Raw genomic sequence first — 22,284 nt, 5'->3', positions numbered from 1 at the left:
TGAAGTGTTCAATATCTGTCCCTAGGTTAGTGACACCTGTTATTGTTAGTTTTTTGGCAATGTAAATAGCCAGGACCTTCCACTTTAAGTGATAATTCCAGCTCGTCAGGTGGTTTGGGAGCATGGAAGAAGGATGGTTCATTCTTAAGTTGCAGAGGCACCATGGGGCCTTAAGTGCCTTTGTTTCTTATGTATCAGGTTCTTCCCACATCTCTGAAGAGTCTAATATTAATGCTTGTGGGCATAGTAGAATGTCAATTTATGGAAGACAGGAACTGTATCACTAATTTAATTTTGGAAATCCCCCTTGCTCTAGGACACAGTAGTAGACATTTTAAAGTGTTCGCTAAATAGAATTGATTTCTGTGACTTCCACATCTTCCCTCACTCTTGGACTCCCTTGTAGTGGTAAAAAGCTATTAGTGTGGAGAAGTCAGAAAGATGTCTTCTGATATTCTATAAATACTGAAATAATTTAATTGATTAATAACCACAGAATCAAGGAATCTCAGAAGCCATCTGGTCCAACTTGTATCTAAAAATAATGGTCTAATATCTACTATTTTTATTATACTTTACAACTGGCAGCATGCTTCGCATCTATTGTTTTCTTTGATACAATTCAAATCCGATTCACAGAACATGAATCTCTTAAGAACATACCTAATAAAAGGTCATCCAGTTTTTGCTGAAAGACTAGAGAGGAAGAATCCACTAACTCCAAAGGAAACTAATTCTACTTTCATGTAGCTCATATTAGGACTTATTTTTTTTCTCTCTTAAAGCTTCAAGGTCATATTTTCCTTTTGTCATCTTTGCATTACCCTAGTTCTGCACACTTGTTTTTCAGATGTCTCAGTCATGACGGAGGCTTTGTGACCCCGTTAAGGGTTTTCTTGGTGAAGAGACTGGAGGGGTTTACACTTTCCTTCTCCAGAACATTTTTGTGATAAAGAAACTGAGGCAAAAAGGGTTAAGCGAATTGCCAAGGTTCACACAGTTAGTGAATGTCTGAAGTCTGGAGGATGAGTCCTCCTGACTCCTGCCCTGGCAGTCCATTCATAGAGTCACCTAGCTTTACCATTTCTGACACCTAGGTTCAAGCAAAGTAAGTTTCCTCTTCTCTATCATTTCAGATATTTAAATTTTTAAATTTATTTTGTATATATATTATATATTTAATATAATATATTATATTTCTATATATTCTACATAATATGTATATATATATATATATATAAAATCCTCCTTGCTCAGGACCCATGAAGCTTATCTCCCCAAATATTTTATATATATATATATATTTATAAAAATATATTTATAATATAAATACCCTTCAGATATTTAAAGGCAACTATCAGGCCTCCCTCCCTTCCATTTCTCTTCTTCGCGGTTCCTTAGCCTGACTTCTCAAGTCATGGATCTGAGGTCCTTCACCATCCTCTTTACTTTTCTTTATGTCCTTTTTCAGCTCATCAATACCCTTTTTTAAAATGTGACACCCAGAACTGACTGCAATAGTAATTAATAATAACAACAATAATAAGGACGATGGCTAACATTTATATTGCACTTATTGTGTACCAGGCACTGTGCTAAGCACTGTGCAATTATTATTTCATTAAGTCCTCACAACAACCCTGAAAAGTAGGTGCTATTACTATCCTCATTGTATAGATGAGGAAACTGAGGCAAACACATTAGGTGACTTGTCCAAGGTAATACAACTAACAGGTATCCAATCAATGCCAGATTTAAACTCAGCTCTTCCTGAATCTGGGTCCAGCACTTTATCCACTGTGCCATCTAGCACAGTGCTTTATCACACTTTATCCACTGTGCCAATCTTTGAGATGCCAAAAATATCTTAGATATGCTATTCCTCTATTGAAGGCTTCCATGGTATACTATTTGCTCAAAATGTTATCTGATAGTTGATTACAACCTTTAAATCCCTTTTATTAAAAAAAAATGCTTCCTGTCCTCGGCTTTTATTTATGCAATATGTTTTTGGTACCAAAAGTGTAAATATAGTGGAAGTATAAGACTTTACATATATCCCTATTAAATTCTTCCTTACATAGTTCCAGTCTATCCAAATATTTGGTGATATAGGCTGTTACTTCATGTATTATCTACTCTTTTCCCTCCAGCAAATTTGATAAGCATGGCATCTAAACTTCCATGAATCCAGCCACCTATCCATCAATCAATCAACAAGTTTTTACTAGGCTGCTATTTTATACCAAGCACAGTGCTAAATCATTGTTTAAAAAAAAAGTTAAACAACAGAGGATTAAGCACTGAACTTTGTCACATCCCCTCGAGACCCCCTTCCAAACTGGCACAATGCTGTTAATGTTATTCTTTGGGACTAGCAATTCAACAAGCTTTGAATCTACCTCATTATACATCATCCAGCCCATGGGAATAGCAGAATAAATGATGTCACATGTTTTGCAAAAACCTAGTTAAACTGTTTCTAAAATGTTCTTCTAATCTATTAGTCTAATAACCATCCCAAGAAAGGAAAAAAATACTATTCTCACATGAAATGATTATCATGTCTTCATGAAGTCATGCTGGTTCTTCATGTTTCTTGATTAATTTATAGGTGTTTACCAACTATCCCTTTTAAAATGAATTCTAGGGTTTTGCCAGAAATCCAATTGAAACCTATTAGACTATACCTCCCATATTCCATTCTTTTCCATATTTTTTTTAAATCAGGACACTTAATTGAGTGCTGGTAGAGGGAAAATGTTCTTTAGCACTATAAAGAATTTGACATTAAACCAAAATATTTTAATTCCTTCTATTCTTACCCTATCTCCACTTCTCTCCCCCATATAAAATGAAGGTGATGAAATATCAAATCTGTTTACTCTAAAATCATATGATTAGGTCAGTGGATTTTATATCTCAAGCGAGTATCCTTACTGATTTCAAATTTTTCAGGGATTCTGGGCAATAAAATATTTTATTTGATAGATAATACAACATCTATGATTTTAATGATTTTCGTTTGGGAAATGATGCTTGTCTGTCACGTGAATTTATAGTGATTAGTACTCCACAAATAGAGAAAAAGAATAAGAACATTTTTTCCTGTGGTTTTATCAGCTTCTTGTATTCATTTTTTGACATACACATATTAGCAGGTATAGTTTATTTTACCACAGTTGGGGCGGGGTGGGGAGTAATGTTTAAGATGTACAGAGGTAGGGTAATACTTAAGACATACAGAAATCAAGTTCAGTAAATTTATCTAATCTATAAGTGGTAAACACATAAATGACTAGTATAAAGTTTCACTCTCTAGGAACTCAGACGCGTATTATGTACTACTAAATTTGAAGTATAAATTTATATCTAAAGACTATTTCATCTGAGGGCTAAAAAATGCACCTTAACACTTATAGTTCTTATGGATACAACTATATCACATTCCTGTAAACAATGATAAGCATAGTTTTCATGGATTTCATCAACTTTTATGTAGCATTTTCTTTCCTTGTTAAGGAAGTATGAAACCAGTGGATTCAGATCTGATGAAAAGACATAGAAACAACCATTTAATACATATAGTTGTAGTTCTAAATGTCTTTCGTTTGCTTCTGGAGCAACACACACACACACACACACATACATACATACACGTCCTACTAACAAACTATAGCATCTCACTGAAAATCTTCAGGGATCCCAGAAATTTTTCTGCCCTATCCTCTAAGAAGATGAGGGGAAATCCATTAATAATTCCCGCCAGTCCTTTCTGCAATGTCAAACAGATGAGTTTAAATTTCTCAGGATAACAGAATCTCCCAAATATGAGTATCAAAAGATGTTGACAGATCTGATAAAAATTTATGGGTGCTTTAAGCAGTTTAGAATGTCTGGAAGAGAACAAGAAGGTCAATATTTAATGTGCCAGTTTGACAAGTGAAAACTAAGGAATGATGGCGGAAATTGTTGTGTCTATCATGATTATGACTCAGAATTGGTATATACTGATTATCACAGCTTTGAGAGGATTAGCCCAACTACATATCAAGATTCTGTTGTTGTAATCTAAATCTTCTGATAATATGAGAGGTGGTATCTAGGAGTAGTGCTTTTAGCATTGTCATGAGAAGATGATAGATTTCCAAGATGTCTGATGGGATGCAAGACTGGGTTGCCCATCAAGTTATAAGACTCATCACTAGGTGACTTTAATGATTGCCACTTCCCACTGTTACATTAGCTGTTGTGCTAGACAGGGATATTTCTGAGTGAAAAGAACAAAGTTCCCCAGCTTTATACATTTAACAGGTTACACAATACCTGATCTCTTGACCAAGACTTGTTGATCTATTCCTATGGCATCAGACCAACCTCTTTCAATGTCACAGCATTCAAGTAATAGATAATATTGTTGGTTATTTGTTTACTTACAGTGATATACGATGGCTTCTCAATTTCTCTTTGGCTTGGTTATGATTCTAAACAATCACTTTTAGCAAGGATAAGTATTTAAAGTAACATTCTCTGATATGACAGTCATTTTTACATTTTAACTAATCTTTCAGTTTATATTATTATTAATATGACTCATACTCTTTTGTTAAATAACTACTTATAGGAGAATTGCCTCATCATAGGCTTTGGCCACTTTTTAAACAATGATCAAACGTTTTAATGCACAAAACGAAGCAAAAAGACACAGAAGGTGACATAAATTGGACAATTTTGTCACTACCTTGTTCAGCTTTACATATGCAGATATAAATGCACATAGATATAAAAGTATATCTAAAATATAGATTATATAAATATATTGTATTTATTTGTTATTTAATATGTTCTTATTGTATCAGCATATTATTTATTGAATATGCTATTAATAAGTATGGAATGTTTATCCATACAAAAAACAAGATATGTATAATAACAGAGGTTCACAATTTGTTATACAGTTGTTTTTTTCTGCCCTTTTTAGATTGAAAATTTTGTGGATGATTATTAAGTTTACAAAAAAAAGTTTAATTTTTTTAAAATAAGAAAGCAGCCACTATAAGTTTGAGAACTCCACTGAAATTAATGAGTCTGGACTATAACATTTCTACAATGTCTGCTGATTACAAATCATTTAAATTTGGTCTATCACAGTGTCTGTATAGTTTGCAAAAATAAGTTTTATAAAAAATAACTTGTCTTATGTTACACAGATAACTCTAAAATTGACTACTGATATAATAAGTAGGGATTAGGTTCCTTAGTGTTAGTAGAAAATGTCTTACTTAGGATAAAATTATTTAAACATTTCTGCTTCTACAGTAGAATTCAGTATAGTGTATGGAGACTGGATGTTGTAGTTGAAAGAACTCTTGACTATGAATATGAAGAGATGAGCTCAAGTTCAGACTAGACTACAAATTATCAAGTTATCTTGACCTTGAGAAAATTATTGTATTTGCCTTCAGTCCAGTTTCCTTATTTATAGAAAGATAAATGTTGATTAGTTTTTCTCTAATGCTTAGTTCTTTCAGCTCTAAAATTATTTAATTTTACAGTTTTCTAATTGATAAGGAAAATATGTATATCTAGTAGAGAAAGGGTATAAAACTTCTAAGTTCATTGTTAATAAAAACGACTTGGAAAGCAATCATGTCAGTCAAACTTACATTTGGAACAAGTTGCTCAAGTAAATTAGTATGTGTGTGGGGGTGGGCAAGAGAGACTGCATTGTGGAAAGACATATTGCATACTGGATACAGTACTCCTGGAATGGATGTCAGTAAAATCAAGATTTGAATTCTACCTCAGACAAATAATGATTATGTAATTAGAAGAACATCACTTAATTTCTCTCAGTCTTTTCCTTGACTTGTAAAATAAGGATAGTAATGGTACATAATTCATAGTGCTGTTGTAAGGCTCAAAAGAGATGATACATATAAAGTAGTTTGGAACCCTTAAGTGCTATATAAATGTGAATTATAATAATAACAATTATTATTACAAATAGCTCTGTTTCTTTAGACATGACAGTACATAGTTACTTAAATGTTAAGTAAACAAAAAGAATTGTAGATAACATAGGAACCATCAGGAGTCTATTTCATTTTTTATTATTATGGAAAAGGATATTAACTGTATTCAAAAACTCTGAAATAGATTCTGTTCTATTTCTTGGGAGTACCTGAAATGTAGACAATATATGCTCCTCTCAACTTACAAAATTAATTTACCAAATATCTCATAATTATTTGTTCTAAACAAATTTACTGCATTGGGAGAAGGCCACAGGACAATAAGCCTTAGGGATGGTATTTTTGTAGTACAATTTATTCATTTTTTTGCATTCATTGCTACAAATGTAATATACAAGCAAAGTTTCTGGAGATGGGTGTGACAAAGCATCTATTTTTAAAGTATAGAAAATTCTTGTTTGACTTTTATCATGAGTAATCTTTTAATAGTACTCAGAAAGCAGCATTACCCTTTCTGTGAAAAGGGTAATGATTCCCAGCCTTTGCATTTGCCATGGTAGTATGCCCATTCAAAAAATATGATTCATATGCTAGTGGGATATCCATCACCATACCTAATTATAGAAAAGCTAATAGTGAGATTGTTTTCTGGCAATAGGGACCCATGTAATAGCCCCAAACACAAAATGGTCCTCAGCTCTCTGAAGACCTCTTCAACTTCTGAAATAACAGTTGTGAGGTAATAGAGAAGGGGGCAGAGTCAAATAGTTCTTATCCATCTGAAGAAATTAACTTTTAGTACTTGGTGATTTTTATCACATGGCCAACAAATTGGTACCCTATTTATATGAAATGAATCACATCCATATTGACATTCTTGTAAAATTAAATTAGAATTAATAAAGAGGCTGCAACTAAATTGGATAATGTCCTCAAAAATTTCAGTTGGGAAGATAAATAAAGGGCCTTGGTTCTAAAGGCACAAAACTCATCTTATACTGAGATATGCAGTTACTCACTGACAGCTAGGTGGAGTATTAGATAGAGCTCTAAATCTGGAGTCAAGAAGACCTGAGTTCAAATCCAGCCTCAGACACTTACTAGCTATGTGACCCTATACAAGTCACTTAACACTGTTTGCCTCAGTTTCATCATCTGTAAAATGAATTGCAGAAAGAAATGGCCAAATACTCCAATATCTTTGCAAATAATATCTCAAATGGGGTCACAAAATGCTGGACACAACTGAAACAATTGAACAACTATGTAGATATTCCATCTTGAAGTGGCTAATTATTGAGGTCAAGATTACTCAAGATGATTTCACCTTGTAGAAGATGAAGAATAGCAAGATTTCATAATCTCTCAGTTGGAAGGGACCAATCAATCTCTCTAGTTCCATTAATTTTAATTCTTTAAATTTTATCAATATAAATCTGAATACTCAGTGACTTTACTACAAATTTGGGCACTGGGGCTATATAAATCAATAAATGAAATTATGTAGGAAAATATGATTTAGAATCGAGAAATAAAAATGACAAAAAATATTTAGAATTCCCAGAATTTTCATTTTTATAGAAGTAATACTTCATTCAAGAACAGATGTGGAAGACACAGGTTGTAGTGAACGCTAAACTACATTATAAAAGAATAAATGGGATTATGTCTTAAAAAATAGTTAGTAGTTACAGATATAGCAGTCATTTTATAATCAGCTGTCTATATGTAGTTATATTTTCACATAGAGTAAAAGTCAAAATAAACATCAAATCAGTTTAAAGAGTAAGAATTAGAAAAGATAACTGTGGGTTATTATATCAGTTCCAACCTATCATCTATATGCAAATAGTTGATTCAATAAAAATAGAAATGGGAAAATTCAAGACATTGAATCTATCAACATTTCCTAGAGAGGTTTAACTAATAGGAAAATCACCACACTCAGGTGACAAAAAGCATCTAAAAACAACCCTAACTGACTCGCACTTGTCCTCTAGGGTAAGAAATTAAAAATGGCAAACAAAGACAATAATAGTTTAGACTCATTTTGAAAATGTTATAAAGTTGATAAACTTAAATGTACAAAATTATGAAAGATATGGATAAAAATTAATACAGAACAAACATCATTAAGATTCAAGTTTAGAATTAAAACTCCCTCATGGCAGATGTCCACATGAACCTCCCCCCCAAAAAAATTGTAGATAAAGATCCATTGAACATATGATTGGAGTTATGCAGATTTTTGTACAGAAATGAAGAAATTTATGATAGCAATATAGAGCCAGATCCTTGCCAATAGATATTGCAGAAAGGTTATGCTTAAAGAACCCAAGCCATATTGACCAATACAAATCATGCAAGGAAATCACAGAAACATTGCTACATAGCTTTGCAGATTGTAACAATTTATCACCTGCAGAATAGTTAGGAAGTCATGATCTGATGTCTGGAATTGTATGCCAGAAATTATTCTCATAAATTAAAAGGCATAAATCTCTCTATTATTAATACAGGACACTCCTCTCAAAGATGTATTTTAAAATTCAACATATAAATTAAACTGCATAAGGAGCATTAGCCCAGAAAAAGAAATGTTCTCCACAATCAACTGGATATAACTTTCATCAAAATAATTTCAGAACAACTTTCTAAATAGATGTTTCCATATTATAATACAATTAATGCAATCTCCAAATTATGTGGAAAGAAAAGGTTTTAATGTACAGAGATTTAATTCAAGAAATTTAAATCTGAAACAATATTGAAGACATTTTCTTCCCCTTTGGACTTGGAATGAACAAATTGAGTGGTCTGTCTTCTAGCCTTGTTCTTTCCATTGTTTGTATTTTTTTATACATTTGATGATAGTTTTCACTGTAATAGCTCTGAGTGTTGAAATATTTGATAAAAAGAAAATAATCTTAATATTTATAAATGTCCCTTTCATGTTCACCCTCCCAAGATTCCCTACTTCTCATTTTGACTGAAGTTCAGCAAAGAGCTCTGTACAAAGTAAAATGTTTACAGTTGTAACAAAGCTTTGGACAAGATAGTATAAATATTTTCTTTTTAATTTTTATTATACTTCTCGATAGTGTCAATTAGCCAATAAAAGCACATTTATTAACCAACTACTGTGTACCAGGATTTTGCTAGTCCCTATGTAGCAGCAAGCACCCCGGCGTCCCTAGGGTTGCTGCACACACAGGTTCTTGGATCTGCTTTGATAAAGGAAAGCAACTCAAAATGGGTTAACAAGCTTACTTTAATCATTCAGACATATATCGTTTACCTTGTTCAGGGGAAAAAGGTCAGCACCCTGAACTTCAAAGTATACAGGCAGAATTATCAAGACAGAAACAGACCAAGTAGACAGCTTTCCAAATTGTCCAACCATTACATCCATACCAAATCAACATCTGGGTTTTTCAAAGCCGGGGGGCTCTGGACAGCGGCTTCCCAGAATCCAGATCAAATAACAGAACACTTCTCAAAGTGAGCCCCAAAACAAATCTACACATCAGGGCTCATATAGCCTTCTCCTGGCTCAGAGAATGTAACAACCTTATTGACTCACTGGCCAATCAAGAAGTATCTACTGATAAACAAGCCTCCCACCCCAGGCTCCAGGTGCACTTTAGCCTAGGGGCAGGGAAGATCTTACAAATTTACATTCCCATTACACCCTAGTAATAGTATTTTCTTATATGTTTTTTTTTTCTCTTTCTCCCCACATGAAGGAAAGGCAAATGAGATCATGCTTTCTTCATGCTTTCTTTCTGTCTCTCATACCTACTCTGTTTTCATGTCAGAGTTTCTATTGCCCTTCCTTAGAAAAATTCCTCATATGACTACAGAATATTCAGTCATCTTTTTTTCAAAAGCAATTTCAGGGCATTTCACTGGTCATATGCTTTCAATGACTGTTCATTTTCTCTATCTTCATTTTTCCAATCACCTTTCTCTCTCCCAAGCCCCTTTCTTATCTTCTGATCTTTCTTTGCCTTTTTCCAATGTAATATCACTCCTTCCCAAGTAAACATATCCCTTCAAAATTGCATCTTCCTATGCCTACTTATAAATGTTTTTTTTCTCCAGATAAATCAAATGGAAATCCCAGCTACTTAACAGCAAAAGAGCAAGAACTGGCATGATTTATGTCTTTCTCATCCAATAGCAGTATCCTATATGCATTAGAGCATAATATCACGGAATTACTCTAGCAGGCATGGGGAGTAATCTCTGTGAGTAGCCAGAATCCTCTGAGCCTAACCTCTATGCATTGGCAGATAATAACTGAAAATGTTCAATTATTTGAATGCTAATATTCTCATTCCTGAGACATAAGGTTTGCTGATAGCAAAAGCATCACTGTCTCTGAATATGAAAATTTTACAATACACAGAAGGCAGTTTGACTTTAATTGTATACTCAGGTATATATGCATTGAGAAATTTAAAAATAATACAAAATCATCATATCATTAAGCTAGAATAGGGATGTCTGTGTTCAGGCAGCATGATGTAGGGGAAAATAGGATCATTCAATTAATAAACATTTATCAAGGGCCTACTATGTCCCAGACATTGTGCTAAGCTCTGATTTTGTATTTAGTAGAAAACTTGTTTCAAATTATCCCTTTCAAATGATATAATTTTTGGAAAAAATGATTAATTATGGCTGGCACATAGTAAGCACTATATAAATGCTTATTTGGTTCCTTTTCCTTTTCCCTTCCCCCTCTGACACCAGCTATGTTACTTTGACTAAGTTGCTAAATTTCTCTTAGCTTCAGTTTCTTTTTGTGCGAAAGGAAGATACCAATTTTTGTGATATCTAGCTAACAGGATAGTCACAAGTCATTTTTTGAGCATTTTAAAATGTTATGTAAGTGTAGGCAGTCAGTCGGAAAACAATACATATTAGCACATGTTGATATATACAAATAGCAACCCTTCAAAGACTATTTAATGCAAATTAATTCAGAAAGGTTTATTAAACATGGACTTTATGCAAGCCACTGAGCTCCTTCTGATGACATAAAGACAAAAATGAAACTTCGAGGTTTTGTTTGTTTTTTAGTAATAATAATAATAGCCATTATTTACCTAATGCTTTAAGATTTTCAAATCACTTTACAAATTTTATCTCATTTTATCCTCACTACCAACCTTGAGAGGTTGTTACTATTTTTACCCCATTTTACAGATGAGGAAACTGAGGATGGTAGTTGGTTAAGTCTCAGCTTAGTCACAGTTCCCTTTTGGTGGGGATACAACACATAAATGAATAAGTAAATACCAAATATTCAGAAAAGGAAGAAAGCATCAATAATTGAGATGATCAAGAAAGGCCTGATAAGTGGTCCTCGAGCTGTGCTTTTAAGTAAGCTAGGAATGCTTTGAGTCTGTGGCAAATTCAGAGATCATTTTAGATACATGAGATCATTTCAGCAAAGGATGGAAGGAAGGCAATGGAAAATCATAATGGTTCAATTTGGTCCGAACAGAGGAAGTATAAAGGGGAGAAATGCAAAATAAACTTGGCAAGGTGAAAGAAAGTTAGAGTATATAGGGTTTTAAGTGACTGACTCAGAATTTCTTGTCTCTGAATTTGATGACGAAATTTTAGTAACAAGCAAGAAATTCTGTATTTATCATAAATAAGCAAGAAAACAGGGAGAGAACCTAAATTTGAACATGACATATACTTCAACTATGTGCTACATTATCATGATATTTTATTTCTACTCACAATTGAAAACAGTGCTGTTATAAATAAGTGTTATATATTGATTTATTCAAACTATAAACATTTGGCATTGTTGTTCAATCAAGTGTGGCATTATCATTAAAATTGAGTATCGGGTGACATTTTTGAAACACAGTAAAGCAGGATTATATTGATGAGCTGCGAGGTGTTACGTTATCCAAATGTGACAAAAGCAACACACAAAGACATAGGGAACATAGACTCATTAAACCATATTTATGATATCATTAGAAATGTTTGAGCTAGCTGGCCCCTCCAGAAACAATAACACATTATTCTATAAAGGAAAAACAGAATCTATAGAAGTTTTAAGGCCCCTCTCCTGCAACCCACCTTCCCTCCCTACCCCCCCTGTTTGGGGAGGCTTTCCACTGAAATTTCAGTCCCATTGATAAGTGTCTCTGAGTAGTTGCAGTGAGCTTATAAAGAGAAGAGTGAATTCAGAGAAGCTTGACTTCAGTTTGGTGGCATAATTCCATTCTTCTTCATTCTTCACACATTTTATTAGATGTTAACAATTTCTGTCCATGCTATTTGTTTTTTTTTCTTTCAGTTTTCTCTCTTTTTTATTTTTTTTTAGTTTACATCATTCATTTTCACAAGATTTTGAGTTGCAAGTTTTCTCTCCTACCCACAAACCCAAAATAGTGATCCCACTGAATATCCCCTCCCCCAATGTGCTCTCTCCCATATCTTCCCCCATCTCCCCTCCAACTTTCCAGTAAGACATGCTGGATCTCTAACATGCTATTTGTTTAAAAAAAAAAAAGGAAATTGCTATATATGTTAATGGTTCCACCAGATTCTTATGGTTAGTCATGTTTTAGCACACAAAATGTGTTGTGTATTTGACAGTGATTTCATGAATGCAGAAATAAACTTTTTTTTACAAGTATCCTGTAGCTCAGGAAGGAGGAATTCAAGTTTAGAGGTAGTAATAATACAGTCATTCAATAATATTTAATGATCAAATAAGATAATACAGAGAGTGTTTTACAGCCCTAAAGTGTGATATAAATGTTAGCTAGTAATGAGGAATGAATGCGTGAATGTCATTACAGCAGGCAGTGTGGTACTATCCAATTTAGACCCAATAGATAGGACACTGGTCTAGAAAAAGCAAGCAAGAAATTAGATTCTTTTCCTGACTGCATCTTCCCTTAAATAAGTAACATTTATGATAGCTCAGTTTCTCAATGTGCAAAACCCCTTCCCTTTTGTGGAAAAAAAAGTTGTAAAAATTTTTGTGGATATGTAATATGAAAAAGGGTAAATGAACATGAAGGTATTATTTTGTGCTTTTTCATATTTTTATTAATAGGATTCTGTTTTGTGAATGGTCTTACAGAACAACAGGCTAGGGAAGTAGAAAGGACAAATAGTATTGGGTCCATTCACTGAGAATGTAAGAATCCCTATTCACAGTCTTGTAGATGTTCTTACCCACATCCCTACCTACTGTTCTGATCATTCACTGGCACCGTTTGGCTCCTCCAATCATATTGACTTTTCCCAGCATAGATAAATTAGCCTGCTGATAGACTATGGTATTCAGTTTCATTTGGGCATGATAAAAGTGTCAAAGTGAATCGTCAAAGAAAGAATAGGAACCAATTCATTGTCCACAGAACTTTCATGTTCTTTGTGCTGATGGTGGGGCATGGAACACAAGTGAAAGGAGCTTCTTGTGATTTCTATTCCTTAAATACCAATATAATTCCAGTTACTTCTGCCTGACTGATGCCTCTTTCCAATCATTTACCAATGCATAAATTCTTGATAAGTGATTCTTAGGAACCATATAATATAACCCTCTTTACATGCGAGGGAAAATAAAAACCTTATGCTTGTTTAAATGGTATAGTCTTTTACACAGAGTTAAGTTAGACATGTGATCAGATGACAGATTAAATGCTTTCTTGGAGGAGACCTTTTTTCTTTACTTTTAATTTTTCTGTTTTGTTTTAGATGGAGCTTGCTAAGGAAGAAAAATGTGAATTTTTGCCTTTCCTTTCCCCGAGAAAGGTTTTAGTAAAAGGTGGACGAATTGTTGGTATGCAGTTTGTTCGGACAGAGCAAGATGAAACTGGACAATGGAATGAAGATGAAGACCAGGTAGTCCAACTGAAAGCAGATGTGGTGATCAGTGCATTCGGCTCTGTGTTAAGTGACCCTACAGGTACAGTGATCAATGGTTGTAACGTGTAACGTGAATGTCTATTATTTTAGTTCTGCAAGAGTTTCCAGCTTTCAGAGAGTTGTTTTTCAGTTAAATATTAATTTCCTTTCCATAGTACAGAAGTCAGACAATAAAATAGAAAAACCTTAAGAGTGGCATTTAATTATTAGCTTTAAATGGCAACTGGTAGAAAGATGGCAGCCAGAATCATTCATTGGTAGTGCAACATCTAAGGGAAGAAACAAAATTGTTTTACTCTATAATAACTTATTTTAATCCACTCTTTTGTTTTAAACGTGATTGTGGCCATCATATTTCAAACTGAAATGGTAAGAGAAGAAGGAGGAGGAAGAGAAGAAAGTAGAGGAAAGGGAACAGGTGGAAGGGGAGGAGGAATAGGCACATCTAGCATTTCTATAAGGATTTAATGTTTACAAAGTTCTAAATACCTGAGCAATACAAAACTTAGCATTTAAATATTTCATAATCTGCCTCCATTGAAACTTCTAAGTTCATGTTTTATACTTTCTTCATAAGAGCCAAACTAACCTACCTACGTTTCCTAGAACTCAGTGTTAGCCCAAAAGGGCCAAGTTCTTCCCTTGCATCCTTAGCCCTCTCTAGTCGTCCTGATGAATATCCGGTCACTGGATCCAGATGGCTCTAGAGGGCAAAGTGAGGTTGGTGACCCTGCACAGCCCTCCCTCCCTCAAATCAAAGTCAACTTCAAGTTATTTCATAATTTCCCTGATGCCATGGTCCTCTTCAAAAATGAAGGAAAAACACATATCTCCAATTTCTATTCCTTTCAGATTTTCTCCTCTATCCTAAAAATCATTTTGCATCACCTCCCCATTGCCTATTAGATACTTTTTTTGGTAACACTATTGCTACCTCCTTCTTTCAACAAAAGTGCCACATACCCCTCCCCAAAGAAAAAAATAAGGTTTAGATAATCAAAACTTTGCAATAAATAAGCAAAATTAACACACACATTTGTCGTGTCCAAAAAGATATTTCTCATGCAGTACCTGAACCCATTACCCTTTTTTTTTTGGATTTTGACAGCATGCTTTATCAATGGACTACTGGAGTTGTGATGATTTGTGATAATTTCATTGATCAGAGTCCTTAAGCCTTTCCAAGTCGTTTCTGATATTGTTCTTACTACATAAGATTCTTTCCCTATTTATATAGATAATTTTCCTGTTTTCTGCTAACTTCATCTTATATCAATTCATACAAGTCTCATAAATTTTATCATTTATGATGCAATAATATTAGATTACATTCCTAGTCATTCCTCAGTTGATGGGCACCTACTCAGTTTCCAGTTATTTACTGTAAGAAACAATATTTTCAATATTTTCATACATATGAATCTTTTCCTTTCTTCTCTTATCATTTTGGTACATACAGTAGTGTATTTCTGGGTCAAAGGGTATGTACAGTTTTATGACTTTTGGAATGTATTTTCAAATTATTTTCCAAAAGATTTGAGTGATTCCCAGATCTACCAACAATGAACCAATGTGTCTGTTTTCCCTCAGCCTAAGGGGTTATCCCAAACAAGGGATGAAAGAGATAATTTTTAAAAGTGAGAGACAGATAATCTGAATTGCATGAATTTTAAATGCTTTTGAATGAACAAAATTAAGTTAGGATGAGAAGTGAAGTGATTAACAGGGAAATAGCTTTTGTGTCAAATATTTCTGATAAGGGTCTTACATACAAAAACTAGAAAAAAATATATAAGCCAAAAGCCATTTCCAGTAGATATGTGGAAGAAACAGTTCTTCAGAACAAGAGTTGTAAACTATTAACAGTTGTCTGCAAGAGTGCTTCAAATTCTCATTAATAAGTGAATTTAAATAAAAACATATCTGAGGTTCACCTCATACCCAGAAAGTTGTCAAAAATAATGAAAATGGGAATAATCAATATTTTAGGAACTATGGAAAAATTACATATCCATGCACTTCTTGTGGAGTTGTGAATTGTTCCAACCACTCTGGATAACAAATTTAGAATTATGTAAGGAAAATGACTACTTTTGACCTTGAGATTCTACTGCTATATATATATACTCCAGAGAAGTCAGTGATAAAACAAAGGGCCATAAACACCAAAAAAAAAAAATTGTAGACAGACTTTTTTATAGTAGCAGAGAACACCAAGGGATTACTATTGATTGAAGAATGGCTAAACAAGTTGTAGTAGATGACTATAAATGAATATTACTGAGCCATAAGAAATAATGACTATGATGATGCAGAGAAATGTAGAAATACTTAAATGCAAAGCAAATTAAGCAGGACTTACAACATTGTAAGTGAAAAGAAAAATGACAACAAAATAATAGAAACTGAATGCTGTAAAATTACAGTGATCCAGCTTGGCTCCAGAGTAGTGATATGAGAAGGCTTCTTCCTCCCTTATTATTATTATTATTATTATTATTGCTTTTTGAAGGGCAATTGGGGTTAAGTAACTTGCCCAAGATTACACAGCTAGGTTTTTTGCGTGGGTGTTAAGTGTCTGAGGCCAGAACCAAACTCGGGTCCTCCTGACTCTGGGTCTGGTGCTTTATTCACTGCGCCATCTAGCTGCCCTTTCCTCCCTTATTTTACCATGTTTTCCCGATAATAAGACCTATCCTGAAAATAAGCCCTCCCCTTACTGTGTAAGATTCCTCTAAAATAAGCCCTCCCCTGAAAATAAGCCCTATTGAGATTGCTACTGTAGTGAAGGTCATGCCCTGCGCTACATGCTACATTACGGTACCCTCTGTATGCACCGTCCCCCCTCCCCCCGGGTGAAACGCCCGAGCTGCATCCAATCAGAGCTGCAGCAGTGAGCGTGTCATCCTGTTCTTCCCAGTGATTTGCTTGCTGGCACCATTGAGAGCAGTGCCGTGGAGGAGAGCTGAGGCAGGACAACATAAGCCCTCCCCTGAAAATAAGCCCTCTGGTGTTTTTCTTTCCAAAAAAAAATAATAAGACAGTGTCTTATTATCGGGGAAACACGGTAGGAGGTTAAGGACTCTCTCTGTGGAAGACTGTAGAAAATATTAAATTTTTTGATGTATTGCCATATTTTACTATTTTGTTATAACACATGACTCTCTGGGACAGTGAAGGAGGAGGGAGAAATTAGGAATTGTAGGTGATGTAAAAATAAAACATAAACAAACCTTTTTTTTTATAAAAGTAAGAAAATTGCATTTTGCTCTTCCTGAATTAACTGAAAAGTTGAGAATATGTCATATTTCCTTCACAATATTTAGAATACTAAATCTAGTTAATGGGAAGCAATTTGTTCACTTATATAAAACCCAGAAGACATGGACATTCCCAATGAATAACATATCTACTGAATTCAATTCCATTATTTAAACTAGGGTGATATTTCAGTATTTATTAATGCCATCTTCAGTTCTTGAGTCTTTTCTATATCTTCCTTGCCCTCTGCATCCAAAGATTTAAATGCTTCCACATCTTGAAGGAAAAAAAAATCTTTTTTTTACCCTGTTGTCAAATATGGTACTTCCCTATTTCTTACCTTCCTTTCACTGCCTGACTTCTCAAATGAGTGATTATACCTACATTCTCCTTTTGCTTACTAATTCATTCCCTCCTTGACCCTTTAAATCTGACCTCTTAGCTCTAACCTCATCCATCTACTAAAATTGAACTCTTAAAGGTCTCTACATCATTCTTGCCAATTTCAATGACCTATTTGCCCTCATTCTTCTTGGCTTCTATAAAGAATTTCTATCATTTACCATTTTTAAGCTCTTCTCTCAGTTTCCATATGTCTTCCTAACTTTTTCCTGATTATTCTTATTATAATCCTCTGTGTACTCAGCCAAGCATCTTTTCCACTTCCCAATCATTTATTATGGCTGTCTTCAAAGTTCAATCTTTGTCCTTCTATGGTCATATTCTTTCACTCTTTTCCTTTCTGGCTCTATTGATCTCATATCTGTCTATATATCTTTATGCATTTATGTACTTATGTATGTGTATGTGAATATAAATAATCTGTTTATATGTTTGTGGGTTGTTTCAGTCATTTGTTTGATTTGTGGGTCAATCTAATGACTTCAAATATCCACATTGCAGGTGACCCTCAAATTCAGCCAATTCTAATATAAAAATATGACAATAGTTCTAATTTCTAACAATCCATTTATTCTCTGTTGCCTCTAAAGGAAGCTTTTTTCCATCAGTGTTACTCCCTTGAAAGACTAAAGAAAAAGTTAGATTTTATTTAATATTTTGGTTGGTTTTGCTAATTTTTTTCTCTTTTTTATTCTTTGTTATAACATATGGCTCTCTGGAACAGTGAGGGAAGAGAACATCTAGTATTGTAATCACATATTATTCTTTAAAGAACTACTTTAATAACAGTATCAATGAAAGACAATATAGTGTACTAGATAAGTTATGTACTTCATTCTTATTTAACGGTTTCAGTTATAGAGTATGTCTTTATTTGAAATTAAGAATGATTGTATTTTTGTTTGTTTCCCATTAATAAGACCAACTACTATTTCTTGAACACCTATAATATACAAGGCACTATCCTAAAATGGGATTCAAAAGACATGACTTGGTCCCTTCCCTCAAGGCCTTTAGAAGGCAATATATAAAGACATAAAGGTAAATAAAAATGAAAAATTTAAATAACAGTCTAGGACAGTAGAAAACATGTCATGACAGAGAGTATGATTAATTGAGAAATGAATTTCAAGACAGTAATTGCTATGGAAATTCATTATCATCTTCTGTACCTAGACTATACTCCAATGTAGATGATCAATAAGTCTGTGTTGATTTTTTAAAAAATTAATAAATGAATAAGTTCACTGGAATAAAAATGAGTAAATATACATATTATCTAATTGAATCCCCTCCCTACTATATTTTAAGTGCAATTATATTTACGTAACAGACCATTTACATCTTTATTAGATATATCAAACACTCATATGTATGGGTGTGTGCATGTCTCTGTGTGTGTGTGTGTGTTTGTACACACACACACACACACACATATATATATAATTCTCAACAAGTTTGAAGGATATTAGGGTTTCATTTAGAGTTCTGTCTCTTAGTTACTATGCAATCTTTAACAAGCATTTTCATTTTTATGTTTAATCGTAAAGACTGGAAAATGTCCAAAAATGTTATGCTCCTTCTTACTCTTCAACTGCCAAATCCTAAAAGAACCTACTCTAATACTATGTGCCCAATAAACAATTAGATCATCATAACCTTACTGACATTGCTCTTCCTTTAACTAAAGCAGATTAGGAAACTTCTACAACTCATTGTTTGTGATTTTTCCTATATTTGCTGTAGAAAATATACCCAACATCTTGACAGTTTTCTTCTTGTTATACTAAGATTGCTAAGATATTATTGTACCACTCAGGCTATACACTTCCTATCTCTTTCCCTCACTGTATGAGTGAATCAACTCATTTTCTAGCTATTTACAAGGTGTTCCAAAAGTTTTAGTACTAAAAACTGCAGAGACATTGGGGAAAACCTTTATTTCCTTTTGATGACTTTCATAGAATTTTAGCACATATCATGATGACAGATATCAATATACCTAGAAGCCTACCTAAAATATATGCATCCTTCTGTGCCCTTTGGGTTCTCCAGCACTTTTGATTCTTACAAGACCATGGCATTCCATGATTTTCAATGATTTATAGCATCCCTGAGGGGATATTGCTGTTAATATGTGGACTTTTGAGGGAGCAAGCCACTTAGGATCATTGAAAATCCAACATAATTTCCCAAAGGTCATTTAGCCAGATATCCTTCTATTCATTTCTTGGCCCAATTATTTATCATTAACTATAAAGGCTTTCCTAATCCCCCAGCTAAAGGTGATTCCTCTTTCCCTCAGATGTTCCAAAAAGTCTTAGAAACACACTTTGTGTATTTCTGTCTTACTACACTTTATCTCATGATGTACTTCTTTGTATGTCTCTCATAGCTTCCTTATTAGAACACAAGGTGCTTGAATTTGGTCTCCTTCAACATTTCTGACCCCAACATTTAGGAGAGTAACTTGAACAAAATAGGAATTCGAGAAATGTTTGTTAAATTTATTTAAAGTAAAGTACCATTTTTGATCTTTGTCTTTCTTTTGTAAACTTCACCTCATTGAGAAAATATATTGGAAGCATTTTGAAAATGTTGAAGTACTATGTAATTGGCTACAACAATAATAAGCAATAGTAGCAACATAGCAGATTAATAAAGAGTCACATTCAGAGTCAGGAAGACTTGGATTCAAATCCTGTCTCTGACACATACTGATGTTTTGGTTTTTTTTTTGCCCTGGGCAAAACACTTGAATATTCAGTTCCTTAGGTCAGTGTTTCAAATAGAAGAGAGAACCAATAAACCATGCATAAAGATCTGCAAGGGAAGCCCATTTGACATGGTTTTAACATCCACATTTATTTGTGTTTTTATTTATTTTGTTAAATATTTCCCAGTTACAATTTAATTTAATTAGATCGTGCTTGAAAGTTCTGTGGGCAATGTGTTGGACAAAGTTGTCTTAGGCCACTAAATCTGCAAGTTGTGAAGAAAGCAGTGCCAATATTGATTGGTAGAGGATGTCTCCAGGCCAATGAAATCACAGATCCAAAACAGAGATTTTAAATATTAGATTTCTTCCTTATGTGTTTATTTTGGTTCAAGAATCCTTCTGGGATGACAGAGTCCACTATAAACATGTGTCACATAATTTGAACTAAGCCCTCACTACAGCTAGGCTATCTTTTTATAGCTACTTAATTAATTCACAATCCCACTCATCACAAAGCCTTTTCCAAATTTTTTTTATCCTTCTTTTCCTTAGCAAGGCAAACTTCTCCACATGAACAAGTGATCTCATTCCTCCTAATCTTTTCTAGCAGATTGCCCTCTTTATCAAGTCCCCTGCTATGTTGTTTGTCTTCAGTCTCTTCCTCTTCACTTTCTACTTTCCCATTGCCTACAAATGTGCCTATGCCCCTTGCATTCTTAAAAAAAAAACCCAAAAACCAAAACCTAAAATGATCCTTCCATCCTCGGTAGCTATCACCCCATGTCTATGTCCCCTTCTATGTTAAACTCTAAATCCTCCAGTTCAATAATATCACCTCTCTATTCAATAAACACCAGTAGCTCCATATCAATTCCAATAATCAAATAAAATATGTATATGACCTTTCGTAATCTTGTCACCTAATATTTTTCATCTTTTTTACTTTTCATGCTTTTTACTTCTCTGCTAAAATATCATATAATGCAGTGATGCTACTGTCCTTGTTTTTTGGTGCAACATACTCCATCTCCCCACTCTAGACATTTCCATTGGCTGTCTCCCATTCCTGAAACACACTCCCTCATCTGCTCATTCTCCTGGCTTCCTTGACTTTCTTCAACTACTAGTATCCTACTTTCTATAAGAATCCTTTCTTAATCCCACTTAATTCTAGTGCTTTCCCTCCATTGATTGTCTACAATTTGCTATCTTGCTTGTTGACGTAATTGTTTGCTTGTTGTTTTCCCAGTTAGACTGTGAGTTACTTAAGATCAAGGACTATCTTTTGCCTTTCTTTGTACACCCAGAGCTTAATAGATTGTTTGGCACATAGTAGGAACTTAATAAATACTTCTTTAGACATTGATTTGACTTGATTTCATTTTCTTATGTCCGGGTTAGTACATCCTGCACTGATGTGAGAGAGACCAACCATAGAGGTCCCAGTATTATCATTGATTAGAATCAGTCACTATAGTATGAGTCTGGCAAATATTGACAAATTAGTTATATTAAATATGTGTCTTGTTCTCCTTCCCATTTTACCTGTCAATGCTCTTGAGATTGTTTGATAAAATTTCATAAATGGTTGTCATATACAGTATTTACAGATCCCTTCTCTGAGCACTGAGGAAGATATGAGAAATCTAACATTTTGAACTAGAAGCCTAGCTCAAGCATTAGAAGCAGCATAAGAAAGTTAATGGAAACAACAATGACCAGGTCATGCTGTTTGGCAGAAAGTAATCTAGTTTAAGTAGAGTATAATGGAGGGGGGTAATATGAGATCAAGCTATAAAAATAATGAAGTGCCTGTTCAGGCAAAGGAATTTGAACTGTTTGCTTTAGGGACATCATTCCTAGTTCTCAGGGATGGGGAGGGGGTTGGCAGGGCTGTCTTCTCAACTGCTTTTCACTATATGGCAAGGTTATACTATTTATAATCTTCCATTACCCTCCTCTGCAGTACTTTGCAAATGAATTTGTACAGAAAACCAGTGGTTCTCTTTG

The 22,284-nt window shown here is 34.0% G+C and overlaps 1 protein-coding gene across 1 annotated transcript in view; it reads left to right on the top strand.

The window, feature by feature from the left end:
* DPYD (dihydropyrimidine dehydrogenase) overlaps positions 1-22,284 on the top strand; it is a 1,126,518-nt gene that overhangs the window by 526,938 nt on the left and 577,296 nt on the right. Inside the window, exon 11 of the mRNA XM_069063397.1 lies at positions 13,722-13,932. Coding sequence (XP_068919498.1) covers positions 13,722-13,932 — 211 coding nt within the window. The remainder of the gene's footprint in view (positions 1-13,721; positions 13,933-22,284) is intronic.

The sequence above is a fragment of the Petaurus breviceps genome, unplaced genomic scaffold (assembly GCF_028583685.1).
Source record: "Petaurus breviceps papuanus isolate PSGF00001 unplaced genomic scaffold, PetGlider_PUasm1.0 90564, whole genome shotgun sequence".
Lineage (NCBI taxonomy): Eukaryota > Metazoa > Chordata > Mammalia > Diprotodontia > Petauridae > Petaurus > Petaurus breviceps.
Note: the sequence above shows the minus strand (reverse complement) of the source record. Positions and strands in the feature narration are given on the sequence as shown.